Below are 21,759 nucleotides of genomic sequence, written 5' to 3'. Positions count from 1 at the left end.
TCAGTCGGTTTTATTATGATACTCATTTTACTGTAATGGTCTGGACCAAACCCACAGTATCTCCACAGTATGCCTGTATTAAGACAGGTGACTGGGAAAATACTAGTGCCTCTAGGGAAATGGATAGGAGGAACTAATTTTAAGAGGTGGTGCATTTGGTTTCATACCTGCTCTACAAGCTCCGAGGCTATTCCTGTTCGGGAGTAGGAAAGGTGCAGGCAGATTATCCACGTGGGTGGTTCCCCAGTAGGTAGTTGAAAATGTGGAATTGGAGCTAAAGACTGGTAAGGAGTCTTCCCACGTCCAGTGCTCAGAGTCAGACCAGCACCCCAACATGGACCCTGCGTGCAATTGGGAAGGCATTAGTGCCAAAGGGCCACGATCCAGCTTGCTGGAAGGAAACCTGGGGACATCTGTAAGGAGAGGAATAGGAAGGACCTGAGGAGAAACAGTAAAGGAGGGCGTTATAGATCCTTTGGAGCCAAGGACTAGAACTGACTTGCAAGACCTCTACCAATGAGGGGTTTCATGAGCACACTCCTTTGCCAAGATCTTGGTGAATAATCTTTTACCATGTTTTTGTGTCTTGGACATTGTTTTACTTGTTATCATGATCATGCTTGGCTGGATGCTTTTTGTTGCATTTGCATGTTACATGGGCACATTTCTGGAGTTCACTCCTCCAACTCTGAAGTGGAAAGGGAAGTGGCCTGAGGAGAGCAAGGCACAACTGAGGACCCAGGCTTTGGATGAAGAACCGCAACTATGAGAACCATGTGGAAGGGATATAAGTATCCCCCAGTAAGGACCCTGGTGGAAATAAGCAAAGATGATCCTGGTAAAGCAGGATCAGATTACAAAAATAAATAATTTTTTTTTTAAATGGTAAGGATAATGAGAGACCTAGACTTTGGAATCAGCACTGAAATGGTGAGAGGGCAGAGGTAGAGGGTGTTAAATGCCAAGTCAAGATGAGATAGAACCTGTGAAACAGCTGCATCCATGCCAAGGATGCCTGAGCACTACAGAGAAAGCAGAAAGAGGGGGAAAGTGGACATTTTTGAACATCAACTATGTGCAACACCTTGCTAGATTCTTTACATGCATTATTTAATTTGATCTTCACAATCCAGTAAGGTCAGTAGTGGTGTCCCACTTCCCAGAGGAAGAAACAGACTGGGAAGACAAGTACTTTGTCCAAAATCACACCAGGACTCAGACTCAGACTGTGTAACTTCAAAATGTGTGCACTTTCCTTGGCACAGTGTACTTCAGAAAGGTATGTATCCAACCAGAACACTGCCAAGGAATCCAAAGCAGTTATGAGGTTAAAAAAAGAAGTGGTAACTACCTTTCTGAGAACCTGGTATTTATCCTCTATTGAAGAAGGACGAGGGGGCGCCTGGGTGGCTCAGATGGTTAAGCGTCTGCCTTCGGCTCAGGTCCTCAGGGTGCTGGGATCGAGCCCCACATCGGGCTCCTGGCTCAGCGGGGAGCCTGCTTCTCCCTCTCCTTCTGCCTCTCTCCCTGTTCATGCTCTGTCTCTCTCTCTCTCTGTATCTCTGTGTCTCAAATGCATAAATAAAATCCTTTAAAAAAGAAAAAGGACAAGGACTGAAAAAAGCTGTGGCTTTGGCAATTAGGTGGTTGTAGGTGACCTTCAAGAAAGCAGTTTTTTTAGGATGATAAGTATGGAGACCAGATTGCAAGGACAACTACAGTAGACAGTTGTGAAGATACTAGACGTAGACATGTTGACCACTCTTTCCAATTTGGTTGGCAGAAGAGGAGAGGGAAGCGATTATAACCCTATATGACATGGTAAATCTTCAGAAGACTTCTCAAGATAGTGGAGGCTTGGGCTTGTTGGTGGCAAGGAGCAAGGAAATGTTAGGTAGAGCACTTTGGGGAGTACTAAAGATACTGGGTAACTGGCAGGATGAGGTCCATGAAGAAACTGGGAATGTTATCAAAGGAAAATTTGCCTATTAATTTTTCTTCTCAAACCCCTTTCACCCACCTCTCCCACAGTTTCCTTCACATGTTTCTCTCTCCTTGCCTTAAATGTATTATTTGCTAACATTTTGCCTTCTTAATTTCAAAAGTGAATGAACCAAACCTTGTATATTTCTCCTTCCAAAAGTCCATGTTAGTATTATTGATTTATTACTTGCTCTGATTGAGTCTTACCCTGCTCCACTGCAGGTCCTAGGAGAATTAAGTGTAAGGCAGCATTTCTAAGCTTGACCTATATACAGCCATTATGTTTAATTCTGGTGACTAACTTTTTTTCATATTCATGAATTTTACCTTCCCTGCCTTCTCATCTTTCATGACCCACAAATCATTCCTAGGGCCATATGCATGTACTTCACACACACACACACACACACACACACGTTTCTACATGAAAATAAGAGACTTCCCATTGTTCTAGAAATTGTGTTTGGACAATACATAAGCAGTACTAAACCAGGAAAGATGTCTACCATAAGTGAGGTGAATTTGAAACTGTTTCCTTACCAAAACATAATCTCCTTCAGCCAAGGGTATTGTTTAGATTACTTTTGTCTCCCTAGTGCCAAACATTCAATCTGGCACTTAGTACTCAGTATTTATAGAATAAATCCAATGAATGAATGGATAGGAACGACTTAAATAAATCGTTGTTGATGTTATGGACTTAAACATAGAATTGGTAGCACTGGTAAAATGGCTTTGCACAGGAAAAAACAAAAATCGTTACTTACTATAATGAGTGAAAGGAAGGACAGTAACCCTGTGTCTCTGTAATGATTCATATTTTCCAGGGTGGTTATGGTCTGATAAGGGTATGACTATTTAGCCTAAAAGGAATCGCTACTTTTAACCAAATCTAGCATTGCTTTTTTGCAAATAGATTGTTAAAAAATCTTTAATGAAATTAATGAAAAACAGTTAGAGCTAGATGTAAATGTGACATTGTTTTTTTTAACTCCTATAATTATAAAATTAGTGAATATTTAAATTTTTTAAATGTTTCTTTGATTGAAAAACTTGATTCCAAATACTGCTTTTCTCTTACCTTCCATGGACTTTATCTTTTATCTTCTGTGGACTGATAAAATAGAAGAATTGGTTAAAGAGCAGTTAATTACCAAGTATGTATGGTATTGTACTAAATCTTTTATTTATCTGGTACATCACAGACAGAATTCTGGAGAATTCTTTGAATGTTTTACATGTTGGTATTTGTTGAATTGGAAGCATTTATCAAATATTAATGGATCCTAATGGAAAATTTTACTCTAGAGGCAAACGCTTCCTTTAACTAGTTTTATGAATGTATTTTATTAACTAGTCTTGCAAAGTTGAATGAAAGTTTTAAGAAGAAATGATTATTCCCATGTGTATCGAGTTTGTTAAATTCAAGATCCTAATCACCTAGTGTGTTTTTCCTCTGTTGTCTTTAAACACTTCCGTTTAGATTGTTTATTATAGAGGCTTAACACCTTTTTAATATTCTTCCTGCCGCTGACTTTTCTCATTCTGATAGTTCTAGTTAACTATAAAGTCACTTCTTGGAGGCAAAATTCAAATGCTTCCATTTTACTCCTTGTCTAAATATTTTTTACAAAGCTTTAGAGAAGATTTTAAGGCCAAAGGGTAAAATGAGGCTTGATGTTCTATTATTGCTGTTTGTGTTGTTCCACTATGCATTTTGAATGAGGAGTTTGAGAGTTGGCTTTCTGTCATTTTAGTACAGCTAGAAAAGGTATACTCTTGTCTTAAAAGACGAGGCATATCAAAATATACACAAGGTTTAATACTGAAAATTCCACTGGAGCAAAAATACTTGAGAAACTACAACAAACTGCTTGGTGAACACCTGCAATTACTGTGGAAATGAAATCATGTTATAGTAACTGAATTGCCTGTACTATTTCAGAGTTCCATTTATTTACAGATTTTTCTTTCCATTGAGTTTTTCAACCCCCCCCCGCCCCGTCATGATGTTGTTCGTCATATGGAGGTTTTTAATTACAGTGAGTGGCAAATCAGCTGCACTGCAAAAATGTTTTGTAAGAATAAAGCAGTCACCAGGTTATAACTAGTATTCTTATGGTTTCATTGCAGAGAAAAATGTTGCTCATCTGAAAACAGATTTACACACTTTTCACATGTTCCCAATTCCTAAAACTATAAAATTAAATGCCACTAATTCTCTGCAGCTAAGGTTATACATTAAGATATATGGTTATGCAGTTGATCCTTGAATGTAGTGGGGGCTGGGGCACTGACCTCCCCCCCCCAGTCAAAAATCCACATGTAACTTTTGACTCCCCCTAAACTTTACTAATAGCCTGTTGTTGACTGGAAGCCTCACCAATAACATAAACAGATGATCAACACATACTTTGTTATACGTATTATATATACTGTATTACTACAATAAAGTAAATTATCAAGAAAATCATTAGGAAGAGAAAATACATTTATAGTACTGTACTATATATTTAAAAAAAAAAACTCCGTGTATAAGTAGACCCATGTAGTTCAAACCCATGTTGTTCAGGGGTCAACTGTACATTAAAAGTAGACGTAGGGGCATCTGGGTGGCTCAGTAGATTAAATGTCTGCCTTCAGCTCAGGTCATGATCCCAGGGTCCTGGGATCGAGCCCCGCATCGGGCTCCTTGCTCCGCGAGAAGCCTGCTTCTCTCTCTTCAATTCCCCCTGCTTGTGTTCCCTCTCTGGCTGTGTCTCTCTCTATCAAATAAATAAATAAAATCTTTAAAATAAATAAAAAATATATGTATGTATGTATATAGAAGTAAAGGAATGCCTGGGTGGCTCAGTCGGTTAAGCATCTGCCTTCGGCTCAGGTCATGATCTTGGGGTCCTGGGATCAAGTCCCGCATTGGGCTCCCTGCTGAGCAGGGAGCCTGCTGCCTCTGCCACTCCCCCTGCTTGTGCTCTCTCTCTCTCTCTCTCTGACATTTTTTAAAAAATCTTAATAAATAAATAAATAAAAGGAGTAAAGATATGTATTCTTTCCTCAAGGGAAAAAAAATGCACATTTGGAAAAAAAAGAACTTCTTATGTAATTGGAAGGAATATATAAACTCTTATATCTGAGATTAAGATGAGGAAGTAGAGTCAGCAAATGTAGATTTCTCTGTTGAGAAACTTAATCATAAGGGTAGGAGAGAGATTGAACAATTTGTTTTGAAAAGACACTTAAGCATGTTAATAGGGTGTGGAGAAGGAGCCAGTAAAGAAAAATAATCTGAAATTGAGAATGAGATGGAGGGGCGATATATACCATGGAACAGGGTCCCGGGGGAGGCACAAAGAAATGGGACCATGGTCACAGGCAGATGGAATAGCATGAACAGGGGAAAACAACTACATCGTCTGAGACTGGAAGCAAATAAGTGAGGAATAATGTGGCTATAGGTAAATTTGTAAGTAGAAGGGAGAGATTTTAAATCATGCCTGACAACTTCATTTTTCATGAAGTAGGACATGAACTTGGTCGGGTAGAGAGTGAAAATACTGGTAACAGAGTAGTCATTAGGAGGATCTGGAAAAGGCTCTGTGCCAAGGCCAGAGAATATTGGCCAGAAGAGGCCAGAGATCGTGGATTTGTAGCGGTAGCAGTCTCCTTCCTCCCACTGCCCTCCCCGCAGGGATTTGTAGCCATCCTGCTTGTGGCTGTGCAGAAAGCAGCTCGTGGCACCGATGCCAGCTTGTAGCTGTCGTGACTAGGGAAGCTAAGACAAGGAGGCAGGAGATTCAGACGAGTGCCGGTAAAAGAGTAATTCAAGAAATCAGCACAAATATAATTGGTAAAGGATAATGGAGTTATCTTAGGAAGGATATTAGTCATTCCAATCAAACATTTCTTGTGTGCCTCTTCCCAAAGTGTACCTTCAGCTCCGACATTTCTCTTAGGTTGCAGACAAAACTGTATTTTTTGTTGGGCATCTCCATTTGGATATTCCTCAGGCAGTTCAAAGTCTCAAATCTGAGTTGAGTTCATCTTTGGAAAGTCCCCTATTTCTTTTGGTGACATTTCCGTCTTCCTAATTATCCAGAGTTGAAAGCCGACTTGTCGTTGGTGCTTCTCTTGTCCTTATCCCCCCTATCTAGTCAATGCTAAGTCCTGCCTTTGTGACTTCTCTTACCCAGGGGTCTGTCTCCTTTCCCAGTGCTGCTAACTTACATCAGGCTTTCATTACTTGCCTAGACTGCTGCAATTAGAGCCTTCTCAAACAGGTCTCCTAGCCAAGTGTCTCTTCCTTCAACTTAGTCCATCCTTCCTCCAGCTTTAACAAAAATCTCACTAAAGCTTAATCCTGATTAGGGCAGGCCTTTATTCAGAAACCTAGTGATGCCCCACTTCTACTATGTAATTTTGCTTGAAATTGAAGGTTCTCTTAAAGTGGTCCAACCTGCCTCTCCAACTTACTCTCTTGTTTTCTTACATTGTGTCCACTGTTTCCCCCACAGACATCTTTGTTAGCACTCTGAACTGTGTTTAAAATGCCAATTGCCTTTTCATATCTATCTGTCCTAGTCTTCAAAGCCCAGTTCAAATGTTGCTGCCACCTTAGAAGTATTACTTAACCTCTCAGAGGTAGAAATAATGACTTCCTTGAATAAATTTCTGTAGATGAGACCATTCTTTTTTTTCCCCCAAAGATTTTACTTATTTGACAGAGAGAGAGGGAACACAGCAGTGGGAGAGGGAGAAGCAGGCTTCTGGGATCATGACCTGAGCCGAAGGCAGACGCTTAACGACTGAGCCACCCAAGCGCCCCTAGATGAGACCATTCTTTGGGACTCTATTACCTTCAGCTTTGTTACATAGCTGTTTGTGCAAAGATTTCATTTCCTTTGCTATTTGGTTTCTTCGAACTGTGTAGGTAACAAGTATAACACATAGTCAGAACTACTCAAATGTATTCAGTTGAGGAATTTACAGTGGTTCTCAACACTCATTGTTCATTGGAATCACATAGGAAGTTTTTTAAAAATACCAATACCTGATTCAGAGATTTCAATTCATTGGTCTGGGGGTGGGGCCTGGACATATGTAGTTTTTAAGTTCCACAAGTGATTGTAATTTGTAGAGACAGAATTCAGAACCACTGTCTTTAATTCTGGGGCAGTTATTAGTGTACCAGAGCTATGCTAAATCAGTTGATTTGTCTGTGTCTGCTAGGATTTGCTTGCTTTAAGGCAGTTCTTAGCTTTCTTCTAAAGTCTTCTTTAGTTAATGGTGTTGGAAGGTGCTTTTTGGCTGTCAGAAAAGATGAATTAGAAACAATAGACTTGTCAGTTTTCATTAGCACATTTTATTTTGTAATGATAGATTTCAGAAATTTGAAGAACATATACAAGTGGGCCTTTGAAATCATAAGGTATACTCAGTTCTTAAAATTAATCAGATATGTGAGCTTGTGTGGTATAGTGGTTAAAAGTGTGGACTAGTGGGAGTACTTCTGGGTTATTTGCTCATCTCTTACTGACTGTGTGACCTTAAGAAAGTCACATCAGTCACAAAGCCTCACCTTGGAGTTCACACTTGCTGCAACTTCACAGAAAGGTTAAAGACCAACTAAGTCTCATAAAGGGGGAAAAAAAATCTTTTTATAAATTTGGAAATCACTGAAGTTTCATATATTTGACTCAGAGGTTGAGATCCTGCCACAAAGGGAACAACTGGGAAAAAGAACTGGCATTTCTTCAAGGGAAACAAATTCATTTACTCCCATTTAGAAAGCCACCCACTACCCCTATTAAAGTATCTGAATTCCTTGTCAGTTGTAAAACCATGTTTACTCTCTACATAAAAACAACATCAACAGCAGTTGAGGAAAGTGCCACAAGGTGGTTATCTCTGCACATGAGCCAGTCCGTGTTGATGGATGGAAAAAGAAAAGCTGTTCCTCAGGGTGGCTTTTTTGGTTCTTTCCCTGTGCCCAAGTGTGTTTTGTCACTTCAGGGAGGAAGTCAGGGGCCACAGATGACACAAATGTTTTTAGAGAATCACTGACAGAGTTGAATATTCTTCATTCTCCCCAGTAAGAAACAAGCAAGGTGAAAAAAGAGTTACGTTAAACATGAAATCCTAATTACTAACATGCTAAGGAGCCCTGAAGTAGACCGATAAAATTCCTTGTCAAAGTTTATACTAGTAAATTTTTTTAAATCTGAGAGATAACATTTTGCAAAATGTCTTGGGTTTGTGTGAGCCCTCAAATTTCTGAAAATAGATGACATTTTGACCCAACGTGTTACAAACTGGTCACAGCTCTCTTTTGTTTCAGTTTTGAGTGTGTGTATGTACAGACAGAGGTGTTCTGGTTTAATCCTTTATCATTTAGCATTTGAAGGGAAGATCCCAACTCATTTTTTAGAAGATAAAGTATGGGTGAAGTGACAATTGTTACCGCAGGAAGAAAGGAGTAACAAGACTTGATCGGTAAGCAAGATGCCTTTGTGATAAAGGTGTCCGCTTTTAGCACTGTTCTTAGCCTTTGTGACCCTGGATAAATCCCTTACCCAGTCCAAAGCCTGAGATACAGTCACCTGTCAAAAGGACACTTGCTGGATAGGTTGAGACTAAATCCCACTTGAGGAAACAAAGTGGTGGAATAGCCTTATAAAATAAGACTATGCAGCTAAACCTCCACTTTTCGAGTCTGCACTTCCCCTGGCCATTATTGGTAAAGATGCCTCATCTGTCCTAGAGGACTTTTGTTTTTTGTTTATTCGAAGCCCCCCAAGTGTCAGGTATTGTAGTATCTGTTCTGTTCTAACTGGTAAAGTGACAAGCCTAGTGCCTGTGCATGCTGCTTACCTTCTCCTTCCCAGCACTAACTTCTGAAGGATCAGAGAGTGAGTGTTTAAAAATTTCTTTAAAGCCCAGCATTATCTTTTAGCAGCCTTGCATGTTCATCACCTTTATGCACGGTAATCAGCAGAACAGGTTTCCCTACTGCAACAGAACTCTGTGTGAACCCAGTCATTTCTCAAATCTGATAGGTACAGAAAAGTATGTGGCTTTTCACTTCCTGTCCCTTCCTCCAACCCCAAACCAAAGAGAAGCATGCTTTCTGATGACATTTATTCACATAGACGTTCTCACAGCTCGCTCTTCTCTTGAGGCTGTGTTGACTTTGAGGAGTGTCGTTCAGTGTCATTTTACAATAGCCCACTGTTTGTGATTCTGTGAGCTTGGAAATCAACAATAAAGACTCAGGAAACTCTAGAAATTGTTGCTTTTCTTCTAGTTTTGAGGGCAAGGTTGAAGGATGTCTGTGCTATATCATTTCAGGCAAGTGCCTACATGATCTTTACACAGATTACCCAGATGATTCAGGGAAGGGTAATCTGGACTGTGCTGTGATTTCCAGTGTCCAGGAGCTGCATTATGTATTCTCCAGGAGGAATGAGTGCAATGAGCGAGGCAGTAGGGACCACAATGGGGAAGGCCTTGTAAAAATCCAGGTTCATGACCGACTTTGATCGCACTACAGGACATGGATAACAGAGTTCCCTCGATTGTTTAGCTCTTCTTGCTCACTAAATCACAGCTTTAACTCTTTATATAGCTTTCACAGTTGATAGGACACAAACCAGGCACTCACCCAATTATAGGTGACTTCTCAGACACAAACGTTTGTGCAGCTCTAAATCCTTGGACATAATATGGGTTTTTTTTTAAATGCCAATTTTTAATTAGAAATCTCTCTCGTTTCAGTTGTCAGACTTTGAAAGTCCTCTCACTGCTGTGCATAATTCCTGTTAACCAGATGTTTGATAGCTCAGTGATAACAAATGGAAGGTGCTGGTCCTAACCTGACTTACATTCTCTCCTTTTGAGCTGTAGCGTATGTGGAGCGGTCAGCTAAATAATGGTCTTACCAATAAGATGCGGCATGCACTTGACTTTTTTGCTTTTGTTGTCATACCATTTACCATATGGTAAGGAACTAGTTACATAAGGCTGCCTGCCTTTTCAAAAGAGAGATCTGAATCGGTGTACTTTTAAGAAGAAGTTTCCTTTCTTGTTTGTGATTTACACGTTGCAAGGTATTATGTCGTTTTTTTCTAATTATATTCTCCAGCACGCAGACTCTTTGTGGTAAGCCATACTTTTAGTGTCACCTCTAGAGGTTTTTATTCTTACTTAAAAGCACTTGAAAGAAATAACTGAAACATAAAAAATCTTTTGTTTTTACTCACGGCCAATCACATTTTCTGTTACTTATTTTAAAGGTATTTCCTACCTAAAACACATAAATACCAACTGGAGTGTATTACTGTTATTTAAGTAGATGTAGTTTTGGGGGCTTTATTTATTGTTTATTGTGGCTTTCTTTAATATTCACTATTATAAGTTTCAGGAACAGAATACAGGCTTGAGTCCCTTTCAGTATGTAATAGGATGGGAGTTCCTTAATGAAAAAATTAAAGAGATAAGTGATTAGCATATCATGATTAATAGTGCACAGATAAGGAGTTAAGAGGAAAGGAGGAGCCTGGGGAGTCAGTTAAACAAAAAAAAAAGGGGGGGTGTTTGATAAGATCCTGAGATAGTACATCAAAAATAACATAGACATGAAAGATTTTATTTTGTGGTATCTTTCTGTGAGGTGGGAAGTATGTTGTTGTTTTGAAGTAATGAATTTGGACAATGTGTATATTCTGGGGCAGTAGTTAAAAGGAGAACCTAGAAGGGGGTTTAGGGAAGAATACTAATCTGAATAAGGAGGAGTCAGATGGCATTTATGAGGAAAGATTAAAAGAACTTAAATTAATTGAGAACTGTTTTCAAGAATATGAAGAAATAACTTATAAGAGCTGCCCCTCAAAAAGTTCCATGAAGGAGAAAATAAAATTCTGCAAGAGACATTTAGTTTATGTAGGAGGAACAATGGCTACAATTAAAAGTTTGTTATCCATTGCAACATGCTGTACACAGAGGTGTAGAATCCCCCCTCCTTCAAGATCATGGAGTTAGTTATTTGCAGTCTTGTGTAAAGGGACCAGATTATTACATTAAGAAAGGATTGAGGGGTGCCTGGGTGGCTCAGTCATTAAGCATCTGCCTTCGGCTCAGGTCATGATCCCGGGTCCTGGGATCGAGCCCCGCATCAGGCTCCCTACTCAGCGGGAAGCCTGCTTCTCCCTCTCCCACTCCCCCTGCTTGTGTTCCCTCTCTCGCTGTGTCTCTCTCTGTCAAATAAATAAATAAAATCTTTAAAAACAAAACAAAAAAGGATTGAGTCTGTTTTCTTAGATCATATAAATCTTTTCTTTGTATTTGTTTTTATTGAAGTTTAGTTGACATACAATGTTAACTTAGTTTCAGTTGTACAACATAGTGATTCAACAGCTCTATACATTATGCTATCCTCACCACAGTTGTAGCTACCATTTGTTACCACACTACGCTATTATAATACCATGGACTATATTCCCTATGTTGTACCTTTTATTCCTGTGACTTTTACCTCCTGTATCCCACTTCCCCTCACCCCTCTCCTCTCTGGCAACCATCAGTTTGTTCTCTGTATTTTTAAAGATTGATTGATTGGTTTGACACAGAGAGAGCACAAGCAGGGGGAGCGAGAGGGTGGAGAAGCAGGCTCCCCACAGAGCAGGACGCCCGAAGGCAGATGCTTAACCAACTGAGCCACCCAAGCACCCCTGTTTTGTTTTTTTCTTTCAATTCCACATATAAGTGAAATCACATGGTACTTGTTTTTCTCTTTTTCCACTTAGCATAATGTCCTCTAGATCCATCCATGTTGTTGAAAATGTCAAGATCTCATTCTTTTTTATGGCTGAGTAATAATCCATGGTGTGTGTGTGTATGCACATGCATACCCATCTTCATTATCCGTCAGTGGACACTTGGGTTGCTTCCATATCTTATCTTGGCTATTGTAAATAATGGTGCAGTAAACATAGGGGTACATATCTCTTTTTGAAATACTGTTTTGTTTTCTTTGGGTAAATACCCAGTAGCGGAATTACTGAATTATGTGGGATTTCTATTTTTTATTTTTTAATGACCTCCATACTGTTTTCGCCAGTGGCTGTAACCAATTTACATTCCCACCAAACAGTTCATGAGGGTTCCTTTTTCTCCACATTCTTGCCAATGCTTGCTATTGTTGTATTTTTGATTCTAGCCAATCTGACAGGTGTAAGGTGGTATCTTTTCGTAGTTTAGATTTGTATTTCCTTGATTAGTGATGTTGAGCATCTTTTCATCTTCCTGTTGGCCATGTGTAGGTCTTCTTCGTAAATATTTGTCTTTAGGTCCTCTGCCCATTTGTAAATCAGATTGTCCTTTTGTTTTGGTGTTGAATTGTATTAAGTTCTTCATATATTTTGGATATTAACCCTTTATCAGATATATCCTTTGCAAATATCTTCTCCCATTCAGTAGATTGCCTTTTAGATTTTTGCATCCATGTTCATCAGACATACTGGCCTATAGATTTCTTTGTATATAGTGTCTTTGTCTAGTTTTGATATCAGGATAATGCTGCCTTCATAGAATGAATTTGGAAGTTTTCCTTCCTCCTGTTTTTTTTGGAATCATTTGGAAAGAGTACTTATTAACTCTTATTTAAATGTTTGTAGAATTCACCTGTGAAGCTTATCTAGTCTTGGACTTTTGTTATTGGGAGATTTCTGATTACCCTATTTAGTTTTGTTACTAATAATTAGTATGTTCACATTTTGTATTTCTTCCTGATTCACTTTTTTGGAAGATTGTATATTTCTAGAAATTTATCCATTTCTTCTAAGTTGTCTAATTTATTGGCATATAATTTTTCATAGTAGCTTCTTACAATCCTTTGTATTTCTGTGTTGTCTGCTTTTACTTCTCATTCATTTCTAATTTTACTTATTTGAGTCCTCTTTTTTTCTTTTGATGAATCTGGCTAGAGGATTATCAATATTACTTATCTTTTCAAAGATGCAGTCTTAGTTTCTCCATTGATTTTTTTTTCCTTTTTTTTTTTTTTTTAGTCTCCATTTCATTTAATCCTGCTCTGATCTTATTGTTTCCTTCCTTCTACTAATTTTGGGCCTTGTTTAGTCTTCTTTTTCTAGTGCTTTTAGGTATAAGGTTTGATTTTTTACCTGAGATTTTTCTTGGGTCTTGGTAGACCTGTATCACTGTAAACTTCCCTCTTAGAACTGCTTTTGTTGCATCCCAGAGATTTTGGGCCATTGTATTTTCATTTCTATTTATCTCCATGTATTTTTTAATTTCCTCTTTGATTTCTTGGTTGACCCTACTTGTTTAGGAACCTGTTGTTTAGCCTCCATATGTTTATGTTCTTTCCAGACTTTTTTTCTTGTATTTGAGTCCTGGTTTCATATGATTGTGGTTGGAAAAGCTGCTTGATATAATTTCACTCTTTAATTAAACTTACTGAGATTCATTTTATGGCTTAACATGTGATCTGGAGAATGTTCTATGTGCACTTGGAAAGAATGTGTATTCTGCTGCTTTGGAATGAAATGTTCTGGGCATATCTCTTAAGTCCATCTGATCTAATGTATTATTCCAAGCCACTGTTTCCTTATTGATCTTTTGTCTGGATGATCTATCCATTGATGTAAGTACGATGTTAAAATCCTCTACTATTGTTGTATTACTGTTATTTTCTCCCTTTATGTCTGTTAATATTTGCTTTATTTATTTAGGTGTTCCTGTGTTGGGTGCATAGATATTTACAATTGTTATATCCTCTTGTTGGATTGATCCCTTTATCACTGTGTAATGTCCTTCTTGGTCTTCTATTACGGTCTTTGTCTTAAACTCTCTTTTGTATAAGTATTGTTACCTCGGCTTTTTTTTTTGCACTTTCATTTGCATGGTCATATGTTTTTCCATCCCTTTACTTCCAGTCTGTTTGTGTCTTTCAATCAGAGGTGAGTTTCCTGTACGCAGCATAATAGATGGGTTTGTTTTTTTTTTTAACCCAATCAGTCACCCTATGTCTTTTGATTGGAGCATTAGAACATATACATTTAAAGTAACCATTGATAGGTATGGACTTATTGCCATTTTGTTAATTGTTTTCTGGTGGTTTTTATAGTTCTTCTCTGTCCATTTCTTCTTTTGCTCTCTTCCCTTGTGATTGATGGCTTTCTTTAGTTTTAGGCTTGGATTCCTTTAATTTTTTTGTGTATCTGTTAAAGGATTTTGGTTTGTGGTTATCATGAGCTTCATATATAACATCCTAATTGTATTACAGTCTATATTAACTTTATGGTTGCTTAAGTTCAAACTCATTCTGAAAGCACTACATTTTTCCTATTCATGTTTTATGTATATGCTATATTTTACATCCTTTTATTTTCTGAGTCCTATAATTTTTTAGATATAATTGATTTTACTACTTTTTAAAAAATTATAATTCAGTGTAGTTAATATACATTGTTATATTAGTTTCAGGCATATAATAATAGCAATTCAACAATTCCATATATTACTCAGTGCTCATCACAGTAAGTGTACTCTTAACCCCCCTCACCTATTTCACCCATGTCCCCTCTGGTAACCCTCTCTTTGTTCTCTATAGTTAAGATTCTGGTTTTTTGGGGGTTGTCTTTTTTCCCCCCCTTTGTTCATTTGTTTTCTTTATTAAATACTACATATGAGTGTAATCATACGGTATTTGTCTTTCTCTGACTGGCTTATTTTGCTTGGTATTAAACTATCTAGATCCATCCATGCTGATGTAAATGGCAAGATTTCATTCTTAGGGCTGAATAATATTTCACTGTGTGTGTGTACCACATTTTCTTTATCCATTCATCTATAGATGGACACTTGGGTTGCTTCCATATCTTGGCTATTGTAAATACTGCAATAAACATAGGGATGCATGTATCCCTTCAAATTAGTATTTTTGTAATCTTTGGGTAAATATCCAGTAGTGCAATTACTGGATTGTAGGATAGTTCTATTTTTAACTTTTTGAGGAACCTCCATACTGTTTTCCACAGTGGCTGCACCAGTTTGCATTCCCACTAACAGTGCATGAGGGTTCCTTTTTCTTCACATCCTCACCAGTACTTGTTTTTTGAGTTTTTTATTTTAGCCATCTGACAAGTGTGAGATGATATCTCATTGTGGTTGTTTGCATTTCCCTGATGAGTGATGTTGAGCATCTTTTCATATGTCTATTGGCCATCTATATGTTTTTTTTAGAAAAATGGTGATTTTACTACTATTGTCTTTTAATATTCATACTAGCTTTTTTAGTGATTGACCTATTAACTTATGAAGTTTTTTCTTTTCATAATTTTCTAATTATGACTTCTCTTTTTTTGCTTAAAGAAGTCCTTTTAACATTTCTTGTAAGGCTGGTTTAGTGGTGATGAACTCCTTTAACTTTTGTCTGGGAGACTCTATCTCTTCTTCTATTCTGAATACCCTTGCTAGTTGGAATATTCTTGGTTGTAGGTTTTTCCTTTCAGCACTTTGATTATATCCTACCTTCTGGCTTGCAAAAGTTCTACTGAAAAATCAGCTCATAGCTTCATGGGGTTTTCCTTACACGTAACCAGTTGTTTTTCTGTTGGTTGCTACTTTTAAGATTCTTTATCTTTATTCTGACATTTTAATTATCATCTGGCTGTGTAGACATCCTTGGGTTCATCTTGTTAGGGACTTTCTGTGCCTCCTGGACCTAGATGTCTGTCTCCTTCCCCAAGTTAAGGAAGTTTTTAGCTATTATTTCTTCAAAGTTTTCTGCCCCTTTCTCTCTCTCTCTCTTTCTCTCTCTCTCCCCTTTTTCTGGGACCTCTATCAAGTGAATGTTAGTACACTTGATATTGTCCTAAGGATCTCTTAACCTATTCTCATTTTTTAAAATCCTTTTAGGATTTTGCTGTTTAGCTTGGATGCTTTTCATTACCCTGTTTTCTACATTGCTGATCCTTTCTTCTGTATCCTCTCATCTACTGTTAATTCCCTTTAGTATATTTTTCATTTCAGTTACTTTATTCTTCAACTGGTTGGTTCTTTATCCTTTTTATCTTTGTTGAAGTTCAGAGTTTATCCACTCAAGTCCAGTGAGCATCTTTATGACTATTACTTTGAATTCTTTATCATGTAGATTGCTTGGCTCTGTTTCTTTCTTTTTCTGAAATTTTGCTTTGTTCTTTTGAAGCATATTCCTCTATCTCCTCATTTTGTTTGATTTTCTGTTTCTATGAATTAGGCAGAACAGCTATTTCTCTTAGACATGAGGTAATGGCCTTGTGTAGGAATATCTCCGGTGTAGACTATGCCTGTGACTTTAGCTGGCTGGCTGAAGCTGTAACAGGTGTAGGCTGGGAGTCCTGGGGTGTCCCAGGCATATAGCACCCTGGTGGGATGGCTGGAGCCAAAGCGGGCAGCAGGGGGTGGGAGTGGGTCCCACAGTGTTCTGCAATATGGGGCGTCCTGGCAAGGTGGCAGGAGCTGAAGTATAACCAGGTGGTCCTTGGGTACTCCGCTCAGGGGGGCGCCACGCCAGGACAGCTGGAACCAAAGTGGCCTTGGGCTAGGAGTCACAGGGTGCTCCATGTAGAGTGCTCCTTGATGGGACAGCAGGAGCTGAAGCAGGTGTGGGCCTGGGGGTCCCGAGGCACTCCATTCAGGGAGTACCCTGACAGGATGGCTGGAGCGAAGACAGATGCCAGCCAGGAGGTCTCAGGGCTCTCTGCACTTGGGGCGCCCTGGCGGGACAGATGCTGCTGAAGCAGGTATGGGCTGGGAGGTCCTGGGCCACTCGGTACAGTAGGTGCCCTCGTGAGTCATCTAGAGCTGAAGCGGTGTCGCACAATGATTGTGCCTGTGTTGCCTTGGCAAGACAGCTGGAGCTATAGTGGGTGCTGTCCGGGGGTGGTTCAGTGTGCACTTCACTGGGGCTACCTTAGGGAGACAGAGCTCTAGCGGGCGAGGGTTGGAGGGCCACCTGTAGGGGCAGCTGGATTTGGTGGGGTTTGGTGGGCTAGGGGCCCGGGCTCACTGTGGCAGGTGGCTAGGGTGCCCAGACCTTGCTTTTGTCGGTGCTATGAAGTGGGAGGGGAACATGAGCCATGGCACTCACCAGCACCTTTGATACTGGTGTGTTCCAGCAGCTCCCTGGCCTTTTGGCAGATGCCCTTAGAACTCATTCCATTATCTTGCAGTTGTTCTTTTAATCTATAGCCTTTTTTTTCCTGTGCAGTAGGGCAGCTGGGGCTAGTGGGGCCCTAAGGGACTGAGGCTCACTGATGCAGCAGGCCAGCTCCCATCTCTGCTATCAGGGTGGACAGGGAATATGAACAATGGTGCTGGCCAGTACCTGGGACCCAGGGAGACTCCCTGCCGTTTTTCAGATGCTCTAGAGCTGGTTCCTTCATATTCTAGATGCTCTTTTAAAGTGCGTCTTTTTCCTCTCTGCCACAGGGCTGAGCTATACTTCTGGTCTCTGGATACTACCTTCCCCACTGCAGTTGGCAAGATGGGGGCGTGGCGGGGGAGGGGGTTGGATTACTGTTACTGTGTCTCTCTCTCTCTCTCTCGTCTTTATCCCTCTATCCCTGTTGAGTCAGCCCTAGTTCTTCAGGGGGAATTGCTCAACATGTAGGCGTAGATTCACTGTGTGGAGGAGGTGAGCTGAGGGTCTTTCTGCATCATTGTCTTCCCTCCTTTGTAAACAAAACTTTTAGGTGTCTATGAACACATAATGAAGTTATTATAATTTTAGTCTTAGAAGTTTGCTAGAGAAGTATCACTGTTCCTAAAATATTTTATAACCCTGGCACTTGATAGAATGATTCTTAAAAGCTGCTTAATCTTCCCATTTTCTGCTCTCATGGGCACATAGGTTGAGAAATCTAGCTATCACCATTTACTTCTACTTTGAGGGTTAAATTTTAAAACATACTAATGGCACTTTGAGAATTGAGACCTTGTTTTCATATATGAATCCAATACTAGTCTCTTTGAAAGTCAAATTGTTTTGGATGTGCCATGAATACCATTTTTAAATATACACAAAAGCTACCTTTGTATGGAGTTGAACGATCTGATCTGCCTCCTGACTTCTTGGTTTTATTTTAGCTGAAGTTATCCAACCCCCAGTAACTTTGGTTGTATTGTGGGGAAAGAGCAACTTTATTCGTGTGGGAAAAGCCAGAGTTGACTTCTGGGTTCCACCTTCATGGCAGGAAGAGGACTCAGGAAAAGCTGGCCACAAATGCCTAAGTTTGCCCAAGTGCCCAGCGTGGGCTTGGCCTTGGAAAGCTTGTGTTACCCTGTTTCCTAACGACCTTTGGGGAATACCTGCAGATAAAGCTCATTAAAATGTCAAAACCTGGTAGTGCATTCTCTAGCTGTAGAGAAATACAGGAGAGGTGGGGAAGGAATACACTATAGTGGTTTTCCCATGTTAGAACTCTGTGGATTTCACTGGACTTTTGGAGTCACCTAGTCTCCAGTTTTTGGTAAGATACCTTGAGAGAGAATTTACCACCTCCTCCAGGTCCCGGCTGTCTTTAGACAATGAGGTAAAGATTTCCTTTTACTTCTGCTTTCTGTGTAAGATGGCTAAGCAAGCAAGAACTCTCTGAGAACATTTCCTCTTCCACACTCATTACCGTGGAGTTGCTCCACTCTGATTCCTTGAGCTTTATTGATTGAAGTCAGAGGGTTATTTATATTTGATGTGCCTGGTGGCACCGGTGTTCACAAAGCATATGGAAGACCTTTGTGGTAAGTATAAGACTACTCAAGGACAAAAGCATTTTCTCACCAAAAGCTTTCCAGAAATATACCTTACAAAGGCTCTGTGAAGCATGCTCTCTGGAGATTATACATAATATATACATAATTATTATATGTAGTTACATATCTAATTTATGGAAGGTAATGGTCTTAATCTTTGATTAGTAAGCATGACTTTTAAAAAGTGAATGACATTTCATTGAAAATTACTTTTGAGAATATTATATGCAATCAGTTGTTTATTGGAAGTGACTTGGGAAAGCAGCAGAGTGCGTAGAAGATTGTATTAAGTGCCTTACAAGATGTAATTCATCTATTTAGTGTTTTAAAAATAAAAAATTAAGGTTTCATCCAAAAGGTAATCCTGTTTATCATTTATTTTTTTTATTCAGGTGATATAAACATTCAGTATGGTTTTAAAGCAGTTCTCACCTCTAAGCTTCTTTCCACAGCTTCTTTTCCCTAAGTGGAAAGACTTCATTTTCATTTCTGAGAACTTGGTAGCTTTTCCTGGCATAATGAAGAACATGTTATAGATTCAGGCTTTTAGGTTTCTTAACAGTATGTTTGATCTTTCATTCTTTTCCTGAGATTTCTTCTCTGCCTTTATTAGTAAAGCCTTCTGTCTCTGGAAATTTTGTTAAATCAGAAAGACTTCCAAAAATCCCCTCTGCTATGGAGAAGACAGGAGCCCCTTAGTCCTCATTTCATGGAATTGCATTTAATATTTTTGGTCTTTTCAGACTGACCCCAATTCTTGGCATTCAGAAGCATTCTCAGGAAAATGTGGTGTTTACACAGTTTATAGAGACTTTGCTTGAAGAATTAAATTTAAAGAATGAAGACCTTGAAAGCTTAACCATCATATTTAAAACCAGCTGTTAACCACAGAGTGGTGAGTTAGATTGTGTTTTGTTTTTTCATTTGTTGCCTGTTTGGAATCTTTTTTCATATTCAAAATTTAAAAACCAAGTATAGACCTCAAGATCTCCTCAGTTTGCTAAGGAAGAACATGATATCCCTTAGTTCTCAGCCACCCTATCACTTTCTATCCACTCCTATTACTTAGTACCTCCCCCCCCCCCCCCAATCCTTGTTGTTATTCCTCCTTCTATTTCTGGTACTCGAGAAAACTCTCTCCTACCAGCTTCACACTCAAACCTAGACCATGGCATGCCTCATGTCCCACCTTACTGGTTGAAGTAAATTGCTATTTCCTGGGAAGTGCAGCCATCCACTGAGAACATCCTCATCCTACTTCCCTTTTTGAGGAAACCATCCCCTACCCAGTCACTACTTTAGTCATCTCCTGGGCAGATAACTAGATAAATGTGTAAGTCCTACTGTTGAATCCCGACCCTGTTCCCCGGCACACAGCCCTCCCCTCGTCTCCCAGGTTCTTGCCTCTTTCACAATTATCAGAGTGTCCCCTCCTTCAACCTGCCTTTGGCATACCTCTCTCCCTTTCCTCCACTTCTCACTTCACTCTCTCAGGTGCTCAGATAGGTATTGATTTAACGTTATGATTGAAGAAATTCAGCTGAAACTACAAGTGAGACCCTCCCAGGGAACTTTTTTTTTATTTCAATTTCTTAAATTATACAAGCTTGTTGTAAAAATTGAACAATACAAAAGTGTATATGTAATTTAGAAAAGGAAAATCCACCTCTCACTCTCCCTCCAATCCTGTCTACTTAGCAGAAACATGTTTGAGATATATATCATTTTTTGTAAAAACAGAACCAAAAAACTCTTCAAGCACATTTTTGAATATATGAGAAGGATATTTGAGAGAAGAATTTTGGCAGGGAAGAAAGAACATCCCTTTATTGAACATGCTCAAAAATTGAATGTAAGAAGTCAGCACTGTCTTCTCCTCCCAATTTATACCCACTGGCTTTTTCATATGACCCTGCTTCCCCCGAGAACCTTGTAAAACAAAAGCTTTTCCTTAGGGAGTGAGCTCAGATTGGCATGTATAAGCATTAATTCAGAGGCCCTTCTAAGAATACAGTGAAGTTGGAGTTTTTTGTTTTATTGAGCTTCAGGTACAGAAAATCGATAAAAAAAAAAATCTTAACCAGAAGTCCTTCCAGATCTGCTTTAGTGAATAGTACCAAGTAAGAATCATTTTTATTAGCATATTTAAAACTTGTATATAAACAGATATTGAAAGTCCTCAAAAGTACTTTCACACCAATAGATGTTTTCAGTTTCCTCTGTGATCATTTTACTTACACACATAAACAATGTAAATCATCAAAAGTAAACCTTGGCCAAACCTTTAGTATTATAAGCGATTCTGAATGAATTGAGCCCTCATACATAATTTGCCCTATGAGAAGAAGAGAGTTGTGACTAGGTAGAGTTTTATTTCTCTTTACATGATTTTTGTAAATCATAAGTTCACTTGTATATAATGACTAATGTCTAATATACTTGCTAATAGTAATTTAATATTGAAAAGGTTGTATTAATGTGTTTTCAGTTGCAAATAAAATCCAGCTTTTTTTTTTTAAGATTTTATTTATTTATTCATGAGAGGCAGAGGGAGAAGTAGGCTCTCCGCTGAGCAGGGAGCCCAATGCGGGACTCGATCCCAAGACTCCGGGATCATGACCTGAGCCAAAGGCAGACGCTTAACCATCTCAGCCCTGCAGGCGCCCTCCAGCTTTTCTTATGATAGAATGATAGTTAACTTTTGCTGCTTAACAGATTATTCCAAAGACTTTTTATCTCACACTTTCTATGAGTCAGGAATCTGGACACAGTTTAGCTTTGGGCCTTAGGCTCACAGTCTCTCCTGAGTATGCAGTGAAGCTGTTAGGGCTACAGTGTCATCTGAAGGCCCAACTAGAGGGCGATCCCTTTCTAAGGTCACTCTTGTGGTTGTTGGCAGGATTTAGTTCCTCAGAGGCTGCTGCACTCAGGGCCTCAGTGTCTCACTGGCTGTCGTCCAGGGACCTCTAC

The 21,759-nt window shown here is 39.2% G+C and overlaps 2 protein-coding genes and 1 long non-coding RNA gene across 6 annotated transcripts in view; 2 read left to right on the top strand and 1 right to left on the bottom strand.

Moving 5' to 3' along the window:
- Positions 1 to 21,759, bottom strand: part of LOC123859393 (uncharacterized) — a 70,501-nt gene that overhangs the window by 8,589 nt on the left and 40,153 nt on the right. Inside the window, exon 5 of one of the 2 annotated variants that reach the window (XR_006794452.2) lies at positions 168 to 341. The exons of the other annotated variant lie outside the window; for it this stretch is intronic. This is a non-coding gene — a long non-coding RNA (uncharacterized LOC123859393). The remainder of the gene's footprint in view (positions 1 to 167; positions 342 to 21,759) is intronic. 2 annotated transcript variants of the gene reach the window in all.
- The window catches only part of RPAP2 (RNA polymerase II associated protein 2), an 89,446-nt gene that overhangs the window by 58,976 nt on the left and 8,711 nt on the right, over positions 1 to 21,759 (top strand). For 2 of the 3 annotated variants that reach the window (XM_045897191.3, XM_045897190.3), the window contains one exon: positions 19,533 to 19,684. The exons of the other annotated variant lie outside the window; for it this stretch is intronic. In XM_045897191.3, coding sequence (XP_045753147.1) covers positions 19,533 to 19,674 — 142 coding nt within the window. In that variant the 3' untranslated portion in view covers positions 19,675 to 19,684. The remainder of the gene's footprint in view (positions 1 to 19,532; positions 19,685 to 21,759) is intronic. 3 annotated transcript variants of the gene reach the window in all.
- Positions 319 to 10,002, top strand: LOC123859392 (mitochondrial sheath formation-associated protein-like). The gene has a single exon (XM_045897193.3). It carries the CDS (start codon positions 611 to 613, stop codon positions 767 to 769), a length of 159 nt encoding a protein of 52 aa, XP_045753149.1. The 5' UTR covers positions 319 to 610; the 3' UTR covers positions 770 to 10,002.

This window comes from Mirounga angustirostris, unplaced genomic scaffold (genome assembly GCF_029215605.1).
Source record: "Mirounga angustirostris isolate CCGP_5_RB_7025 unplaced genomic scaffold, mMirAng1.0.hap1 SCAF_4, whole genome shotgun sequence".
In the NCBI taxonomy this organism is placed as follows: domain Eukaryota; kingdom Metazoa; phylum Chordata; class Mammalia; order Carnivora; family Phocidae; genus Mirounga; species Mirounga angustirostris.
Note: the sequence above shows the minus strand (reverse complement) of the source record. Positions and strands in the feature narration are given on the sequence as shown.